Genomic DNA, 21064 nt, shown 5'->3' with positions numbered 1-21064 from the left:
GTAAATGCTGAAGTATTGAATAATGCATTAAGGTTTTCCTTAAATCTGAAGTGGGAGTCATTCGCACTGTATGATTAGTGCTTACATAATGTATATGCTTTCATGCATTGTGAAATTTCTAAGGGATGTGTTGAAAAGTGAAGTGGTCTAAGAGGACAAGGCTATGGTTCTGTCCCACCTCCATCTCTGATGTAACACTGGACGAGTGTCTTCTCTGCTGCTTCAAGCGTATTCTCAGCACTGCTTATGAAATGTGTTTCTGAGATCTTCCCCATAGCTGTCTATTATTCTTTCTAAGTGCCCGGAGCTGATCCAGGTTAATCTGGGAGCTGCCTGTCTGTGATGTAAATTGGCTTTGCTTAGATGACTGCTGAACACAGCTTACTGGATGGGAGCAGTGACTGCTTAAAGCATTTTATCTACCGTTACAAGAGAAGGTTGAGCTGTGCCCTGGCTGCCCACCTGTATCTGCTGGGGTCCTTTGGTCATGCACTTGGAAGTCTACCAGTGATAGCATGTGAAGGCTCCAACTTAAAAGCACTCCAGCAGGAAAGCTGCTCGGGGCAGGGAAGTGGCATGGGGACAAATCTACTCTGTGATATTCTCCTGTGCCTGGTCCTGCGTGTGCTGCTGCCCTGTGGGGGCCTAAATCTATGCCACCGGCTCTTCCAGGAGCGTGGATGTGGCTTTGGCATGGGGGATGTGGTGCCATGCAGTGCTATGTGGTTAGGTTACGTTATTTAGCAGTCTGCTCTGCTCCTCTGACAAGGTCCAGCCACGCCATTTGATTCTTTGCACGGTGCGATAGCTTATCAGATTGGATCGCTCGGAGATTGACACCACAGCACTCAGCCTTTTTTTATTATGGTGACAAATACAACGATTATATTTGTCATAAAGAAGTGGGGAAGTCATTTCTGATGCCCTTGAACTGGCATAAATTGTTCTGGAAACACATGCACTCCTAGTTTCACTGCTGTTCTGCCTCAAGGCTCTGGAGACTGATGGCAAGCTGGTTGAGCTTTGGTGGAGAACTGCAACTGTTCTGACTTAGAAGAAACGGAGCTGCCTTGCTCTTGTGCACTTTCCTCAACTGCAGGAAGGCATTTAGTATGTCTCAGTGTACGCAGGCTTTTCTGCACTCACTGACTGAAAGACGGTTAGTCTGCTTTCAGAATATCACCAATTTCTGCTAGCAACACAAGCTATTTGGAAATTGTTACTTCATATACAAATATTTGACAATTTAAAAATGTCACTGGTACCCTTCATGCGATAAACTTTGTGTTTTCCTTCAGGAGAAGAAGCAGGTCTTTCTCACAAGGTTCTTTATTTCAAAGCATGAGATAACAGAACAAAAAGATTACTGTGATAAGTGAATGTAAAGTAATTCAGCTGTGCTATTTTCTAAGTACATATTAGAACAAGGGAAACGCTGTCAGCTCTGTTCTTTCCAGGGAATTTTTAACACGGCACATTAATAAGTCCATGCCAGAAAACAGCGTGCTGCTTAGCAGCTCAGGAGAAGCTCAAATAAAGGCTTAGGCACCCCCACATTCCTAAGGTGTGGTGGGACTATAATTTTGTGGAGGCTGAGACATCCCTTCTCTAGTATTTGTCGATGGAAAGTTTTACAAGGCTACATAATCCTCCACAGAGAGCAGCTTTGATCTAGACAGCAGCTCCCAACCTAGGAAGCTTGGGAGGCATCAGGTGAGATGGTAATACAGACAGTGAGATAGCGGAGAGGGGAGTGCAGAATCTTCTTGTCTTCTTTGCTAAGTATCTCTGACCTTTGAAGAATCTGAAGAATTGTAGCAGGGGAGAGAGAGGAATACATTATTTAACTCACCTGTTTAGTCAGATGAAGCTATTCCTGTGCCAATAAAGACTGTTTTTGCAGTGTGCATTTGCTGCACAGGGTTATTTTCTTTTATAATGGGTAATGCAGTGTTATGCTCTGTAACGGTGTGTAATCTAAGGGAGTGGCTGTAGTGGCAGATGGTAACCCTTCAATCCAGGTCTTGGAGAAAGAGGAGTGGACCAACAGAAACCTTACGAAGTCCTACAAGAAGCACATGGCCTAGCACTGTGCGTGAAATGAACCCTTGCTTTAATACAAGTGGGCAGCTGGCTTCCTTACTCAGAGGCTGGTGCAACACTTGGAGAGGTTATGTTGAGGCACATGGTGTCTTATGTTTTTGGAGGTTCTCAGGATGCAGCTGGGTGAAGCCACAGCTGAGATTATGATAGTTCCCTGTGATAGTCACGATGCTGAGGGAGTTGTTGCTTCAGCAGATCCTTTCTGACCAGTGTTTCTTAATTTTGATTCTCTGCTACTTGTGGAGACAGACATTCAGGACTTGGTTGCTGGAGGATTCTTCTCTTTACCACACTTAATTTCTAGGATTTTTCTGAGCAGCAGTAGAGAGTGAATGGTAGTACTATGTGAAATAGGCCATAGCTTGTTCTGCTATCCACTTTTTGCATGCTTTCATTTTGAGCAGTCTGTCCCTTCTTAGTGTAGCTGTTCTGGAAAATCATGCCAGCAATCTGAGCAGATGCTGCTTGGAAGACAGCAGTTGTCTGTGAGAGTGTGGAGTCTGCCAGTTATCCTGACTTTGAGAACCAGCAAAGGATGACATTATCTCCTGGATTAGAGTTACAGATATGTGAAGCATCCCCTGGAGGTTTTAATGAAAACCTTTCCACGTCCCTAAGATACTCAGAGCAAAGGCTATGCGAGGTTGTGGCTTTTGGCTAACCTGAAGCATGAGCTGTGTGTAGCCCCTAACGCTCTTCAAAGTCATTACTGTAGGGGAAACTACTGGACTGATAGGCTGTCTGGTTTGCTATTTGGGTGAGCCTGTAAATGAGACTTTAAATGCCTATAGGCTCCATTCCCTGTTCTGTTGCAATATAAAGCTGTTAGGATATTTTGTATTTAATTCTTGTCTTTTAACTTCTCACCCTTTTGTAACAGATGCTTTTCTTACCTGATTTGTACTTTCTACAGATGCAACCTCAGTAATGACGGATAGATTTTTTCTGAACACAAATCTTAGCATTTCTGGTCACCTAAGTGTGTAGGATCTGTGGGAGCAAAATTCCTTATGATTTGATGTCGGCTCCATTTGTGAGTTGTCTAATTTGGTTGGCTTTGGTGGTGTGCCTGAAAGTGACAGGCTTGGCTGCCTGCAGAATGGAGGAGTACCACCTGTGCAAGACTTGGGTTTTCTGCCTTTACTCCCTCTGGCCTGCTTCTTTTCACAGTTCTCAATTTCCTCACATTTGGAAATGTTAGTTGACCTCGGTTTTTGGTGGATGCATGCTACTTCACACGGCTTCAAAGCTTGGGTACCAAATTACTCTGGTTTCATATTATTTTTTTAAAGCAAAGCGGACTGGCCAAGTGTCAGTTTTGAGGAAGCCTTGTCTATCACGTACTTTTTCCACCATATGGCCTAGATACTATAATGAGAACAAACCAGTTGTTAGCAGTCAATCCTGCCACCATCTGTGTCTGTTGTGCCGTGGATAGATGTGCTGACTGACACGTTAAGCCCACCAAAGTGGAAATATTGCATTATAAGGGTAGGCCTGCACTGGGGGCTTTGACAGGATAAGACTACAACAGCATTGTTTTGTCAGGTGAATTGGTAGATCTATACTGAAAACTACTTATTTGCCAGTGGTGGCAAGGTTTTGGTCACTTTGACGAAGCTTTTCTCTATCCTTTGGCACACACATGGCAGGTACGATGCTGACTGAGGTGGATAAACGTGGAGGAGGTACATGCAGCTCACGAGGGCTGCGTTTGTGCATGCAGATGTGTTGAGTTTTGTGCTCTTGGCTGTGTTAGCCTGGGCTTTGGAGGCAGATTTGAGCTTTTATGAATCAGATTCACAGTTATCTGTCTTAGTCATGCCTGATGTGAGCTGTGGATGAGACCTTGCTGGTCAGGACTGTGGACTTATTTTCTGCTTTAAATATCTGCTGGGTGCTGGTAATAGTACAGTGCCATGATAATCTTGTAGTAAGTATGTTCAAATCTACATACATACATACATACATACATACATGTATATATAGGAGTACCTTGTTACTGTTTATGTCAGTGAAACTTGTGTCATCAGCTCCCTGAGCTCTGCTCTGTGAACTCAGTTCCACTGGCTTTTAGCCATGCATTGGGAAGTCCTTAAGACATATGTTCTGTCTTCTGTTGTGTATGGGGTTTTTTTTTCTTTCTTTCTTTATTCTCTACTTATCATAATGGCACACTTTATTTTATCATTTTTCTGGAAATATCTTTGAATTTCTAAGACAGCAAAAGCTGCTGGTGAAAAGGCTGGTGAAAGTACCAAGGAAAGTGTTCTTGACCAAAGCACTGTTCTTGATTTCACTAGTGCTTCTCTCCCCTCCTCACAGTGCCTCCCTCAGCTATTTCCCAGCAACTCTTGCATACATTCTCCTGTTCTAATCCCTGATGTTCAGCCTTTCCACTCCTTACCCAATTCTTCTTTGGCACACAGACTTCTCAATAAAATGCTCATATGAAACTCACAACTCTGGAACTCTACCAGTGTGTGCCAACTTTCGAGGGTTAATCTCTTTGTTAAGAGTATATTATAAAAGACTTCGAAGTTCCATATTCAGATTCAACCAGGAAGCTTCAACACTCTTCATATAATGCCAGACTAAACTTTACTGGCACTCAGATGCCACCAACTGAGTCTTAGTTATGTACCACCAAACTACAGCCTTGCACTGGGACACATTTAGCAGGGTGACCTGGCTTCCAGTAAGGTTTTTAAATGGCAAACATCTCTTGGATGAGTATATGCATGTATGACAAGGTAATATTGCATTAAGTTTCTGAGCATGTGTAAGGAGACAGTAGGAGCTTTAACATATATAATGTATCTTACGTCACATTTTATTGATTCCCAAGTTTAACTCTGTTTTGCAGGGACACAAAAGTAAATTCTTCAAATACAGTGCCTGTTAATTGCTTTGCATCCCAGCCCCCCAGAGTTTTATCCGTAGCTTTGTTCTGTGTGGCAGGATGATAGTGTAGCATTCTGCTCGCTCCCAAACATGCTCATGTGATTTAATTAAGGACTAGTCAGTTTTTCCAGCAGAATTGAGCTGGAAAAGGTGTCATTTCTGGAACAAGGAGGCTCTACCAGACAGGGAATGATTCAGAAGAGCCGGAAAAAGAGCCAAATGCCAGACACCACTTACATTATCAGGTAATGCCTATATTTGGAAGCTCTAAGTCACTTTTGATTTTATGGGCTTCTACTTTTTCTCTTAAATCTTGGTCTCCTCCATTGTTGGACAGATTTGAATAATTCAGTGCAAGTTAAGTAACTTGCCCATGTCCAGTTTGAATGACTCAGAGGAAATCAGTGTTGCTGCAAACACAACGCTCTTTGTAAGCTGCTGTCTTCCTGCAGGATTCTGAGGAAGCAGACTTGCTTTGAAAATTAAAAAAACAGCAGAAATTATCCTGAAACTGTGAACATTATATAGAGCATTTTCCATAATTTGAAGTCTGTTGGATACAAGACAAATCAGTTTGAAGGGTGATGTAATTTTCTTAGCTGAATATTATAAGAAATGTGATATGGAAGAGGGAGAATGCATTTCACCACACTACAAATGAAATGAAAAGCCACTCTCTCTCCCTTTTCTTAGTATGTTGGGTTTTTTTGTTGTTTGCTCTCTGTCACAGGTGATTTGAAACAACTTGTATATTTTTTCTGAGTAAATATGACTGTCATCAGATTGCTTTTCTAACTTACAGTAGTGTTCTCTTGTGCTGCCTGAACTATGGTGTAGTCAAGGCCTTGGCACAGGAATAATGCGTGAAGGAGTAGGTGGAAGTGGTGATGGAAAAGCCTTCTGTGTTGCCCACCCCGAGTTATGAATGATTTTGGAAGTTAAGCTGTGTTACCCGTGTCTGCACCTGATTCCTGTTAGAAGATACATGAAGACAAGGTTGCTAAATTCTGTATAATTTAATACATGTATTTGATTTGCCTGCTTTTTATTTACTGGGCTACTCCTCTACAATCATTGTATTACTGGCAGTCTCAGGCCTTCTGTGGTTTGATGTCATGCACTTGGGAATTTGAGGATTATTTTCAGCTGTGTAATCGATTTAAAAATCTCTTTTTAAATAAAAAAAAAAAATCAACAAATAATGAGTTAGAACAGAGTGATCCTTTTGAGCCATTTGTCCAATTAACCTTTGCATCTCAGGAATCGGTTTTGCTTCTGTTCAGTCAAATGCAATGTATCTCAGCCCTTAAGAACCAACATTCCTTCCGAGGACCTTGGAAGCCTTCCACAACACTTACTTTTATAACTGCTGCCACTGCCTTGGCATTGCACCAGCTTGCAGAGACACAGTTAGAGAAGAACAGGAAAGGGTAAGTCGACAGCAGAAGAAAAGTCTGTGGGATGGCATCCAACTCAGCAAAGCGTTTCCGGAAAGCGCCGTGCATTCTGGGCTGATGCTTTCAGAACCCTGAACTGAGATAGGATAACAAATGTGTGAACATAATGAGCAAAAGTTGAATAATTATGCGTGCACCCGAAAGGATTCTCCTATGACTTCCTCTAGTTTAAAAGCTTGAGGGAATCTTCAGAAAGGGAGATTTTTCACAGGAGGAAATTAATAGATGATAGCCATTCTCCTTCTCTCTTTCTTGAAAAGAGTAATGTCTGTGAGATGATCCCATACCTGGGGGAGAATGTAAAGAGGACGCTTCTCTGCTGCTCTTAGTCCCCTCTACAGTAGAAAGCTCCAGAATTTACAGGAGGGCTGTGCTGAACATCAGTGTCTCACTACTCTGCAGGTACCTTTTCTGGACAAGAGAAGGAATTGTGTTCTAATGGAAATTAGTATCTTTAGAGTCACAGAGAATCTGGGAGTTTTGTGCAGCTCCCTTCTTAATTTTGCTGTAAATCTCATCTTTATTGTAGCAGCACATTGCAGAGTAGTAATGTATTTTCTGCCACTGATTTGTTATCACCAGGAACAGCAACATTATAAAATGGAGCACAAGCTCTTCTGCATTGGTTTGGATCATCCTGCCTGGTGTTAATGGATCCAGCTCTACTCTCCTTACTGACATAAGAATCGTCTGTAGCAGCCCAGATTTTGTCCCTTTGGAGAAAGCTTGGAATGGCTGATCCTGAGAGGATGTAAAATAAATGAACAGATCTCAATTTTCCATCTAAACACCAGGAAGCTTCCATCTAAGCATGAGGAAGCACTTCTTTGCTGTGCAAGTGCCAGAGCACTAGCCCAGGCTACACAGAGGCTGCTGGGTCCCCTCCTTGAAGATCACCAAAAGCTACGTGGACGTGAACCTGAGCACCCTGCTGCGGGTGTCCCTGCTTGGGCAGGTTGACTCCAGAGCTCCCTGCCAACCTCAGCCAGTGTTGGTTGTGGTTTGGGTTATTTCATGGCCATGCCTTACTGCCTCCCAGGGTGCTAGGGAGAAGTTTGGTGTTCTTGCAGCTTTACTTTCTGTCGTGCAGTCATGCTTTGGGAATATCTGCAGACCAGGGTTTATGAATCATTGTTCCGCTATTGCAACAGCGTAGCAGTGCTGAGGCCAGAGCATTAGTTAAGCATAAATCAGACCTTTAGTATAAAGGCCATCGGTCCTGCAAAACGATGGCCCCACCTCTGGAGGTGTCAGAAAGAGCATGGCGAGGAGAGATCTGCATGCAAGAGAAAATTAAGAGAGCACTATAGGAATCACTGAAATGGGGGGAAAAAAAGGTAGTAAACTACTTCAGTTGCCTACAGTCTGTTAGCTTGGATAATGCTGCCAATTTGCCCTCTGATGCTGAGCATCCATAATTCATGTTTTCCCCCTTTTAGTTCCATTACTGCTTCCTTTCTCTCCATAACAAATACTCCAGCCACTCACATAATGTAATAGGATCCATGAATGCAAACATCGAGGGAGCAGCTTTTGTCCGCCTGGCATTATGCCGGGAATTTGCCTGATGGATTTCAACTTCTCTGTTCCTTCCATTTACTCCTGGTTCCGTTCCCAGCTGCAGAGCCTTGATGTGCTTTTTGTTTTTAAACCTGTGTGAAGGCAGATCAGTGGTGTCTAGACATCGAGGAACAGCTGCTTTCATCCAAGACAGGAAACTGCAGGAGAGCTCCCCTAAATAGATATGTGTGTGTGTATATGTTTATATCTATATATCTATATATATGTACATTTTTCTTTTATATAAATATAAAAGAAAACGTGGCTCCCAGGTTTTACCCAGCTTTCTGCTTACTGCAGATGCATTTTTTTCCTGAGGACCCTTCCATGGTGTTTCATTGTGTCATTACCTGGCATTATGGTATGGTGCCTCCATCCAAGGCTGTCAAGCTTTCTCCACAAGCTCTCTGGTAGCTCCCAGCAGATGCTTGACCTGGCAGCAGGCAGGGTTTTTCCCCATTTAAGGAGTGATTGAGAAGACACAGATGTTTTAGTGGAAAAGGAGAAACCGATTTTATTTCCCTGTCAGAATTCATATGTGTAGATGGAGGATGAAAGTCATTAAGTCTGCTTTTATTGTTTTGTCTATTTTTCTTGTTACTGTTGGCTTTTTTTTTTTTCCTTTAAGTTGTTGCAACTTGTGGGGGAAAAGAGAAGTTTGCAAACTGAACACGCCAGCAAAAATGTGAGAGGGTTCTTCGTGATGTGTGCATTAATGTGGCCTCTTTGTCACCACAGCTGGAAGCATGATGCTAAGCTCATTGCCTGCCAGGTCACTGTGGTCAGCACCAGGCAGCAGCACAGCTTGCTGCCCAGGGCCAGAGCTGGAGCTGGTGCTCATCTGTGTGCCCTGAGGCATCTCCTGGTGCTGGATGTTGGTCTTGCTGCTTCTGGGGGTCTGCGGCTGCCCAAAGCCCTGGCCTGAGAAGCATGGTCTTGGTTTTTCTCTGTGTGTCACTTTTTGGCTGCTCGCTTTCTCCACCCTGCATGAAAGAAGCCAAAGAAGCACATGCTCGGTTACTCAGCTTCTGGCCGTATTTAAAACAATTAAAAAAGCAGTTAATCACGGTCCTTAACATTGCCCTGGCTGCAGTGGGCTGTGCCTCCATTTCCCAAACACCACAGTAAGCACGTAGTTGCAAGAGCCGCTTCCATAACCCATTGCCATGATCACCCTTGGGGTGAGAGCCTCAGTAGTTGGTTTCCCCAAGATATCCAGGACTGTTAGCGTAGCTGAGTCATGCTTTTCCAGTGTTGTTTTTTGACTCTTATGCACATCATTTTTTACAGTGAGGGCAGTGAAGCACTTGGAGCACGTTGACTGAGATGGGGTGGAAGCCCCATCCTGGAAACACTGGATGGAGCTCTGAGCGACCTGATGTAGCTGTAGGTGTCCCTGTTCATTGCAGAGGAGTTGGAATAGATGACCTTGAAGGGTTCCTTCCAGCTCACACAATTCTATGATCTGGGGAGAGCATTGTTCTAATTGTTTGCATTAATCCCCGCATGAGGCTATCATCAAAGACTTCAGCTGTGAGCAGCTCTTCTGGATGTTTAAAAGATCTATTCAGGGATGTGTAAATCTACCATAAAACTTCACCGTGGGCCAAGAAATGGTTAGGGGATCTTAAGAGCAAATGGAAGAAGTTTATAGAGTGGAAGGGAGGAAGGAAAGAATGATTTATTAATGCTTAAAATAATTGTTTGTGGATGAGTAGTTTTTGCATAGGCTATTTGTAATAATGTCTGTGAGGGTTGAAACTACATGATCTTTGTGGTGCTTTTCGACCCAGGCCATTCTATGATTCTAGATGAAATAGGATTTGATACAGCCATTCTCAGAGGAAGGGTCCAGAAAACAAAGAGAAGTTAAATAGCTTTTTTTGATGTTGTTAACTTTATTCAGGGCTAATACAAAGCATGGAGTTTTTGGAAAACCTCAGGCCCTGAGCAAAGATTTATAACCTTGCAAAATGAAGTGAGATTGCTTCTCGGTTCATACTGCTGACAGATGAGAAACCCAGCTCGGTATACAGGCTGCTGTTGAAAGTAGAAAGGCCCACAGAAGCTCATTACTTGCCCTGCACTGTGTACTGTAAGGGACCCACAACCAGGAGGCAGTCAGCAGAGCCAGAGGGTGGTCCTTAGGAAGGCCCTGACTTTCCCTTTTGCAAGAGCAAAGGCAGCTTGTGTGCAGTGGCAACTCAAGCAAGGAAGTGAAGTGCAGTGCAGATATGTGATGATGGCTTGTGGTGAGCAGGAATGCCCCAGCCAGCAAGGAATGTATCAGCAAGTCTGTGGTAGTGGAAAAAGCTTTAATTATTCCTGCAGAGGGTAGATGGGATTCAAGAGAGGAGCCCAGTCGTACTTCTTAATAACCAGAATACTTCCAGGAAGGGATTGCAGCACTGCCCAGAGGAGCAGAAATGTTGTGTAGCTATAGGCATTCACTCAGCACCATGACTAATCTTCTGGAAACTCAAAGGAATTCCCTTAGAGAGGGAATGCCATGCATCACCCTCAGCCAAAAAAAGAAAAAGTCATGTGTTTTTCCTTGACAGCACATCAAGTTTGTGTATTTTTACTGCTGTAGGAAAGTTCTTCGTTCTGATTACTCCATGCTTTCAAGTATTTTGAGTATTGTGAAGGTGCAAGGATATTAAATTTCAGTAGTTTTGTTTGAACAGATCACAGAGCAATTGAGTCAGTAAGTACTTTTAGAATAGTTTCAGATACAGCCAGGGCTGCTTTCGTCATGTCAGTACAGTTGCTTGCAGTGTGGATCTAGTACTAGCGTAGTTGAAAGCTGGTGGATTAGAGCAGGTGCTCTGGTAAACAAAAGGGTTTTTTTTAGAGAACTCATTTTTCTCCAGCTTTTCTCCTGAGTTAGTGTTCACATACTGCAGTTGAGGATGAAATAAAAGACCACAGGGTATGTAAACAGAGCACATAAAGGCAGCATTGAACAGACAGCAAGAGCTTGGAAGCGGTGTAATCTTCTAGTAACTGATTTTGCCTTTCTGCTACATCAGAACTGTCTCCCAGTTGCCAAGCAGCAATGTTCCCTTCTGCTCTGAAATCCTCAACAGACATGTAAGCTGCAAACAGCACGTGTGGGTATGTGCTGCTTCCAGTATTGTGGGATTGCTAGAGTGCCTCAACAAACAGCTTGATTTTTATTTTATTTTTTTCTCAAAGCATGAAACCCCCAGTGCAGCATCTTTAGAAGAAGCTGCTTGTCTAAGCTGACCTTGCAGAAAGCAGCACCTAGAAACATTACTTGGAGTTGTTGTAAGAGATAGCAGTAAATAATTGGCTATCAAGCACAATTTTCCAGGCAGTGGTTCAGTGACAGTATTCCAAGGAAAGAAGCTTCTTATGTGATATATGAAGGGTATATGTCAACTGAGTGGAAAACAACAAGGAGATTTCATAAGATACTTAAAAACATTGATCTCTATAAGTTTAGAACAGTAGAGGAAAGTCCTTTCTTAGTGAGAGTCAAACACGAGCCATCAAAACTGTTGTTGCAAATCTTGCAACAGCTTAGAATTCACTTTTGCTGCATCTCTGCAGGACGTGAATGTTTAGAGAGGAGCTCTTCACCTCCAAGCAAGACAGCATCCTTGTAAATATGATGAGATAAAGTGAAATGGATTCATGCTTCTTACTTTATTACTTGTTTTTCTGTAACTTGGTGTAAATTGTTTTAAATAAAAACACACTGGTTTCAGGAATTTCTGTAGAACTTTTTGGCTGTAAATGGGAGGGTAGAACTGTGCAATGAGATGTGTATCTCTACTTGCATACTTGTATTTTGACTGTCTACTTTGTCATTCTTGTGCAGCTGTTGAGTGTCAGGTAGTCCACAATTAATGTTTGTGAAACAGATCGGTAAATTGTTAGAGGCATCAACAGCATCAGTTGATGAATTTTACCTTTAATGTTCAAAGTGTCAGGCAAGGACCGCCTTCAAAAAGAAAATAAAAAAGTAATTTGCGTAATTACAAAGCCGTTGTACAGCTTTTGAAAGGGGGTGGCAAATTGCTAGCTTTCACTGTGTACACATGGACGTGAAGCAGTCTTTGTAGAACTCCCACTGGCTGTCAGCACTCTGAATTCTCCACACGTGCATGCTAGACTTTCTCCCTCTGGCCCTTCCTGTGCTTCTCCAAAACGTACTGCACCAGAGGCTGGGCACCCAACGCTAAGAGGTGAGCCCCGAATTCAGAGGCAGGCCTTGATCATGGCCATATCAATACCACCTATGTTATTTGGAGAATAGTGATATCCATGATGTATCGGCCAAGATTCCTTCCAAAGTTCAAGGCAATGCACATCCTTACAGTATTTTTAAATGCAGTCTCTCATTGCTTCTGTACTTCACTGGAATACTTTTTCTTCCTGATTATCTCCCTTTTCATAGAATCATAGAATCACAGAATGGCTTGGGTTGGAAGGGACCTTGAGGATCATCAAGTTCCAACCCCCCTGCCACATCCAGGGCTGCCAGCATCCCCATTTAATACTAGACCAGGCTGCCCAAGGTCCCATCCAACCTGGCCTTGAGCACCTCCAGGGATGGGGCATCCACAGCCATTTCTGAACCATCTCCAGTCTTCTTCGTCTTGGTACTAATAGGCTCTAGAGGCTGGAAATTGATGGTCTGGGGCTATTTTATAATTCTCTGGATGTAGGCTTTTTGTGATGCTTTTGAAGAGGTCTGAAAACTGGAAATACATTAAAGTGAAAAGACATTTGCGTGGAGCGTTTCAGGCTGTGAATACTTGTAACGCAAAGCATTGTAGTACAATAGAAGGGCATAACTAAAGTTTTGCTGGCTGCTGTTATAGGATGGACATACATAATTAATGTGTAGGACATTGGTGGATTTTCCAGAATTATGCAACATTGCTCTGAGGTTCAGAAAGCCTGATAAAACTTCTTGTAGTCGTGTGTGGCAGATTATGTCCTTTGGCAGACTGCTGCAACAGCTCTGCACCCTTTATTGAATGTGAGCTTTTTACTGTCGTGGCTCTTTGCTGTGACTGCCTAGAGTCATGAGAGTAATTTAAACAATATTTATATGCATAATTTGACTCTTCCACTGCAACACAAAGCTTTGTGTAACCCTGAATAAAGGAAGTTTTCCTTGGGACTGCAAGGGTAATATACTGAGCAAGTGTTTTTGAGACTGGGTAGGGTCATTAAGGGAAGTTGTTACCTAAATTGTGCATCTGTTGGGCTCCATCTGTGGAAAAATCACCGTTGTTTTGTACTGGAAGAAACTGGAGGATGAGTTCAGCGTAGAATGCAATGACTTAAAAAGAATGGGGAATTGACACTAGGCCCTGCCCCAGGCATGCTCTTGATTTTAGTTAGATGTGACTTGTAATGGTCTGAACATCTGTAGAGATTCATCAGCTTTCAGGTTCCTCTCCATCCTAGAGGCGCTTCAGCTTGGTGGGGATGCAACAAGCTCTTCCTGAAATTCCTTAGTCTGGGCAAGATGGGGCTTTTGCTGTAAATGGGGACACGTACAAATAACCAATCTTAATGAAGAACAGGTAATTTAGAGTTACTCATTAAACTGACAACGAAAATGTAGATGTGGTACAAGGTTCTTTTACATACCTTGGTTTTGTCTGAATAACTGGTCTTACAGGGCAAAATCCTGCTGGGACAACTTGTTAAACGCAGTTCAGTGAATAGGTTTTAGCCTCTAGAGGCAAACTTAGGAAAGATTCAGTAGGTGAGGAAGTTCGGTTTGCTTAGCAAGTGGCCTTATCAGAATAATTATTGATCAGTCTCTACTAACCCAATTTCAAACAGTTATGTATGTTTTCCTCCTATTTCCCTCAAATTTCTTGAACCAGGTTGTCTTTGTTATTGTATTTCATTTGTAATACTGTAAATCCCTGGGAATGGCTATTGCAAAACTCATGGAAGTTGTTGGTACTGAAGAACTGAGTTGATTAAAAATAATATAAATGTTTATATTCTTTCCCTGTGTTTACTGTTCAGAAGGTCCTTCAGTGCTAACTTAGGGTATTAAAAATGTAATGATCAATGCAGTTTCTTTGTAAATCAGATTCAGACGTGCACGTAAGGCAGAAACCAGAAAATCTCTTTGGGACAGCTAAATCAAAGCAAAGTAACACCGTTTCTCTGTTGCATTATTTTATTATATCCTGAGTGCTTTTTCATCTATACTTCTATAAGCTTCTTCCAAGCGTGAAACTAAAAGGAGAAGTTCAGTTCTGCTGTTACTTGTGTTTCTGTAATGCTTGCAATGGAGTGATTCACTCTCTTTTCTGTTTGTTTTTTTTCTTACAGTATCAAGCTTTTGGCTGTGCAGGAGCTGCTTGATAGAGAAGCACTGGAAAAGGTATTTAAAATGTGTCTAGTACAACAGTAGTAATAGGTTGGAGCTCTTAAAGCACTCTGTGTTGGTAAGATTTCTTAACTCTGTGGAAAATCATGTGGCATAAAACAGGACCTCTTTCCACCTACATAGCACGTGTAGTTGAGGAGACAACACTTTGTCCAAGTTTTTGGTATTTTTAAAATAATCTTGGAACAGCCACTCCTCTTGCAAAACAGGTTAATATTACCAAACTGTCATTGTTTGCAGTAGTCAGCTTCTCTAGCATCTCACACCCAGTATATTTCTCACCTTTTTGTCAGACTTACACCTCCTCTTGGCCCAAGGCCTCCGAAAACAAGGCTTAGCCAGAAAAAATGACCTGGTGGGAATTGCTCTTTTTGCCATTGTTTGAAGCTGTGCAGGAAGCTCTTCAGAAAAACTGCAGCAGAAAAATGATCTTTCTAAATTGAGCTCTGAATATTTGACATCTGCTTTCATACAGTGCCAAGTTTAAAGAATTTAAAAGGCCAGTTTACTCCTCTGGAAAACAACAGTATAGAATTATGTAAGTTTAAAGAAATTTTAGTTGTTAACTTTATTTGTTAACTACAGGAGGCTAAAAGTAGGCTAGAACAAGTCTTGCTCCGTTCACTTGCAGGTTCAGGCTTGAAAATGCATGCTGAATTTTGTATTTGTAAATCATATATCTGCACGATATTGCAGGAATGCAGAATATTATTAAATAATATTTTAATACTCATTACAAGATTGATTTTTCAGTTGGTTTCTTTTTTCATGGAAAGATTTCTGTAAGTTAGCTATGGACATAATAACCTAAAATTATTGCACCACAATTTCTAGTACGTCATTATTTCCTTGGCTACCTTGATCTGTGTTGTTTTTCCCATTAGATATAGTCTTACATATCTGATTATTTTTACACATTTTTCCCATCTTGGCTACTGAACATGATCCCACCATGAGAAGCTTTGTGTTATGCAAAAACATAGCTTGTTAAATTTTCAAAACCCTGATGTTTGTCAGTGGAAATTTGGCCAAAAGTCTACCAGTACTTTTTGCATTTACATTGAGAACAAGCTTGTCTTCCCCTTGGTGCTGCTCATCAGGCGTTTGTGGAGTACTGCTGGCACCTGTAAGTACCTCAGCAGCCCATTAATTAAACAGGAAAATAATTGATGAGCTCTGGGAAACACCCAGGTTACATGAGAATACAAGAGTCATCTCTACTTGGAGAAAATTCTGGGTGGAAGTTGGGATGTTTGTGTTTGTTTTGGCCACAGTCCCTCAGGCCGTCCCAGCAGATACCCACATGGCATGGCAAGCATGTTTACTTGCTAACCCAGCTCACCCTGGCTGTCACAGGACGGTGTTGCTGACATGCTGGCATTCCTCTGCTGCAGAAGGGCCACAGACTTTTTGCCCAGGGCAGTCATGAATGCAGGTGGCAGAATGCCAGGTGGTAGCTTGCCTCTGTGACAGTCTCCTTCCCACAAGGGTGTGAGGCCATCCAGACTGCAGAGAGAAATATTTTAGGTACCCAGGTATGCAGGCGTGCCTCATTCTATAAGGAGCTTCATTTCCTCTGCCAGGGTCCCCAGCACAGCTCTGGATCTTTCTTTTTAGATAATAACCAGAGTGAGACACCTAGCCAGGTGACATTTCACATTGGTTTCTGTTACAGTATTTAAATCCGTTTTGCATTTCCTAATGCAACAAGTATGCCAAAACAGTTGCAGTCATTGGTGCCTGATGCCAGCAGACACATAGGATGAGTTGTCTTCAGAATACTTTTTTTCTTTGTTTTGCTACTAACTTGGTGTGTTCTCTTAAAGGCACTGCTGATAGAAATCTGGGGCCATGTTCTCAGCTGCAGTAAATTAGCTCACCTTTGCTTAATTTCAGCAGAGATACTTAAATTTGTGTTTGTTGTTCCTTCAGCCTGCATGTTTAAAAGAAAGTAGTGATGGTGCTTTTGGGTTGGACTTCTCCATTCTCCTGCATATTTTGTGTGCCCACTGCAGGGAGCACTTACTTCATCTTTTAGTTTGGGATGGACATCGCAAGCAGACTTCCTATGGTCTGCATAGCAGGCTTGGGGTGAGCAGAAACCTCTGCAGTATTTCTTCCAGTAAAAGCAACACTTAAGCATATGTAGAGCAGGAGACTAAACTGAAATGGGTAGGAATGCTCCCATTAGCTGCAGTCAGCCTTGGATCAGTACTTCCATGCAATTAAATGTGGGTGTGGGTGTTATCCTTGACATTTGCTGTGATTTTGTGTTTCAGTCACCTGTAAGTAGTTTATTTGCATCTGGCTGTATCTCTGTGAAACTTTGTGTTTTGGTAAAATACAAAGCTAAAAATATCCTTGTATTCTGTCAAAAATTTCCTTCTGCAGCCCTCCAGGCATTAACTCTGGTTCTTGAGTTTGTCTCTCCTTGAGAGTTAAGTTACTGTGGAAAGTTAAATAATCTGTACAACAGCTTTCTATTTAATAAATATTTTATAAGGTAAGCTTTTCTTTTGGGATCAAGTAATGGTAAGCCATTATGTTCCTAATTGTACATTAATAAATAAATACATCTGCTGTTACTTGAGATGAGAAAGGACCATCCAATTTACTCAAAAGATCAAGCAGTTTGCTGATTTCCCACCCACTAAGCACAAGTTGTGTAATTCTATCTGCTCAGCAGTTTTTAGAAGTGTGGAATTCATTTACAGAATGACAATTGTTCTGCTTGCTGTGAGAAGGGATTTAGAGATACACCGGGTAGGCTTATGCAAGATAGGAATTGGGGTGAGAACTGTCATTTTTTCAGGGATAACGTTGTTGAAGTTGATAGATTTTCAAGCTGCAAGATACAAGTTTCATGTCAAATTTTGTCTTGCTGCTGATTGCACATTTCTGTTTTTATGTGAGCTTGGTCCAAGAGGTCAGTAAAACAAAAGTAGGAAGAGAAATTAATTACCAGTAGGCTTCCATTCTCTGTTTGGGGATTTTCACCTTCACTGGTGAAGCTTTGGAAGTCACAAATAAAAAGGAGTTGAAAGTCCTTTACCTGGTGTTGAGGTCCTGCAGCTATGAAGTGTAGGATGCATTAGTTAGGCACCAGATGTGGCCACATGGCTTCTAGATGACTTACTATAGAAGAGATCTCTTCCATCTCTTGGCCAAACATTATATGTTTATCCATTGGGCAGTAATGCTGGTGTGGACACAAAGAGTTGGGATGATAAAATGAGTAAACTGATCAGGCTTCTCCAGATAATTTTTTCTTCCTCGTACAGAAAGTTATTTCTTTCCTTGAAGAGAGCATCTTTATCCCATTGAATAAAAATGAAAGCTTAGCACACAAATGTAAGCAAGCATATGCTAGAATCTGTGCTATTTTTTCTGACTTTTTTCTCAGCAATACCAATGGCTGGAATTGTCTCTTGTGATGGGAAGCCCATTTCCTATGTTTTGTCACTCATAGGAAAAAGTAGATGCTTGTATGTGGGTGATGCTCGCTACATACAGTGCCTTCCTGTCATGTAGAATTTTCACACCATGCCTGAGGAATCAGTGAGCCACAACTGAAGTGACACCGAGGAGGTGGCATTATTTAGTAAGAGAATTTAGTATGCTGATTGGTAGCTACCTGCCAGCAATCAGAAGTGGGTTTGTCTGAGGGGAAATGCCTTTAAGTGTTGAATAGGGTGAGTAATTTTACCTACTTTTACAGTAAAACCCAAGAGATGAGGACAGGAGGGGGTGCTTCTTTCTTTTCAGTGGCATCACGCTAACAGCGAAATTTCAGCTACTGTGAAAAATGAGCTTATAAATGCTGAGCTGCCCTGTGAAATCCCTGCTGTAGTGTTTGCCTTTCTACACGGCGCACAGAGAATTTTAACTAGAAATTTGCTTTTGTTTTCTTCATCCAGTGTACTGTTTCCTCCAGATATTATCTGAACATAAAAAGTATGACGTCAATCGAGGTTCCAGAATTTCCAGTATGAAATGAATCTGCTGGAGGTTTTTTATTTATCTTTTGTCTGCTTTTGAGTAGATTGAGCCAGATCAGTGTTTAATCGTGATTAAACCCATTGTAATCTCTGTTCTTTATAAAATCCCTCGCAGAGCCAGGCAGGTTGTTTATTTGGGAAAGGTTATCCGTAGGAGCTTTGCGGTGTTTGGAAGAGAGCTCCTGTTTTCCATGTACATGGGTAAGCAAAGCTGTGTGTGCACTCACTAGTTGTAGCTGCACTATAATATAATAGCTGCGACTGGTCACCTGAGCCATGTGTCTGGCCCATCATCTTGGTAAGAATGCTCAGTGGCTGCTCATGTCCTAAATGCTGCCCTTGCAAGCAAACCTTACTCATCGCATTCAGGCCAACGCAAGCCTGGGAGCTGCCATTGATGATTCCTATGGGAAGCACAGGGCATCCCCACTGCAGGTTCTGTGACTGCTGTCTGAGCTCTGCAGGTTAAACCACTTGGAGTGTAGCTGTTGCCTGCGCAGCCAAAATATCCTGCGTTGTCACTGCTGTTGAATCTTCTGGAGAGCAGCATCTTGCAGCAGTCTCTGAGAGACAGGGCTTGTCCTAGCCTCTTGCAATCCTCCTTGCCTTTAGAACTACTGATTAAAAAATATAAGGTAATTGACAGTGAATGAATTAGTTGCTGGAAAGCGGTTACATTTACTGTCTGTTCTCAGAACTGTCCCTTCCAGAAAGAGGCTGACCCCTTTGAAACTTAAGTATGCTAGGATGTTCCCTACAGTAGCAGTCTAGCTTTCAGAGAGGAAGAAAAGGAGATGTGGGCTATGCTATCTTCCTGTTTTCTGTCTTTCCTTTCTCTTGCTTGCAACCTGTGCACAGGTAATGCTCAGGAGTGCAATCTTTTTTAGACCTCATGCCTAGATCCAGAAACCTCAGGGTAAAGGGAAGAACACCTATTATATACATATACCACTAAGCTGGTTTCAGTTGATTGGAGCACAAGGCCGTGGTTTCTGTCACAGTAACTGTTAGGGAAGCCATGAGCTCAACCCAGACTTTACAAAGGTGTAAAGGAAATGTGTAGAAGTTGAAATGCAATTGAAGTGTATCATCTGGATGTGAACATCAACTTTGCTCTGACTCAGATGTGACATACCTGATGGCATTCAGGGGAATCACAATGTTCTGCTATTGAATTGTTGACACCACCTCTTATAATATGGAAGGCTTCTTCCAGGTTATCCTATCCATGTGGTCTGCAGCATGGGAAGCACATGATCGCACCTGCTTGTATCTCTGACTTATCTTGGTTGAATGTTAGTTGTGTTTTCCATCTTTTTTCTTACGAAGCAATGCTGTGCACATTACTGGGAGCCATGGAGGGCACAGGTAGCTCTTAAAATGCCCTTCTTTAGGAGGTGCTCTGTTATTCTGTCTGGAAGCATAGCTATGCATCTGTAACAACTAGGATATGGAGACTGCTTGTTACACCAGATGGGCTTTTTTTTTTGGCGAGGCATCTAGTTTGGTCCCAAGACAGAATCTTATCCATCAGTTGAATCATTCTTTACGCTTCCAGACTAAGGAGAAATGAAAAATGTATGATTACAAATGTGTTTAAGTTTTGTCTGTGAGTAAAAAAGGTCCTTGGTCTGTCATTTTTTCCTTGCTTTCTTTTGTAAGGTGGCAGAAGACAAAACCAGTTCATAGAACAGGACCGGTTTTGAAGCATTTTGAGTAAGGTTATTTATGTTTGTGCGTTTTTTTTCCCTGTTTAGTAGTTTGTCATAGCAGCAAGAGTTTTGTAATGTCATCCTAAATCTTTTTTTCTTTTTTGGCTGTTTATATGAATTAAGTAATGTGTATGCTCTCTATGGGGAGCCAGAGTTCATTGCATCTGTTTGAGCAGAGCTTTGGTCAGGACTGGAGAACAGTGTGTGGCCTCTATGGGAGGAGTGGGTGCTGCAGTGTGAAGACAGAAGACCATCTATGACTCATACAAACCTTTAAATAAAGAATGTGCTGTTTCAGAGACGAATGAGTGTCAAATCAGACTCTTTAAATTAAGAACTAGAAGCACAGTCCAACATTACCTCTCGGTATATCCCAGAAGCTTCAAGAAAAAAAATCTTACTTGCATCTGTTGAAATGGGTAAACTTTGGCATTGCAGTGGATTGAGACCTAGTTATCTCCTGTGCTTGTGCAGCTTTCCTTGATAAATAATATTCAAAACTGTATGATTTCCCTTTTGTTCTTTCTTTGTGTTGGCACAATGTCTTCCCTTTGGCTCAAGGCTATGTGCAGGTAAGCAGACTCAGATCATGGCAAATAGCTCACTGGATTCATTTGTTTGGTTTTAACTGGTGAGCAAGAAACCGGTTCTTAGCACTCTTGGGTCTCATGTTTCATAGGCAGACTTTTATTTACCTTCTATATGAAAGGCTAAGTTCTGATAAGTTGATGTTCAGCTCTTGTAGTCGTGGTGTGTGCTGGGTGAGTAAGGTTGCTGTCCCAGTGGAAGCTGTCCCCCGTGCAAGCTGTGGCTTTTTAAAGTGGTAGCCAAGATCATAGAATCATAGAATGGCTTGAGTTGGAAGAGACTTAAAGATCATCTAGGTTCCAGCCTCCCTGTCATGGGTATGGTACAGCATGAACTACTTCTTTGCAC

At 42.1% G+C, this 21064-nt stretch overlaps 1 protein-coding gene across 1 annotated transcript in view; it reads left to right on the top strand.

Moving 5' to 3' along the window:
- The window catches only part of EEPD1 (endonuclease/exonuclease/phosphatase family domain containing 1), a 60588-nt gene that overhangs the window by 21399 nt on the left and 18125 nt on the right, over positions 1-21064 (top strand). The window contains exon 4 of the mRNA XM_031554056.1: positions 14361-14412. Within this exon, the coding sequence (XP_031409916.1) occupies positions 14361-14412 (52 nt within the window). The remainder of the gene's footprint in view (positions 1-14360; positions 14413-21064) is intronic.

This window comes from Meleagris gallopavo, chromosome 6 (genome assembly GCF_000146605.3).
Source record: "Meleagris gallopavo isolate NT-WF06-2002-E0010 breed Aviagen turkey brand Nicholas breeding stock chromosome 6, Turkey_5.1, whole genome shotgun sequence".
In the NCBI taxonomy this organism is placed as follows: Eukaryota; Metazoa; Chordata; class Aves; order Galliformes; family Phasianidae; genus Meleagris; species Meleagris gallopavo.
The sequence above is the reverse complement of the archived record's forward strand: the minus strand, read 5'-3'. Positions and strand labels throughout refer to the sequence as shown.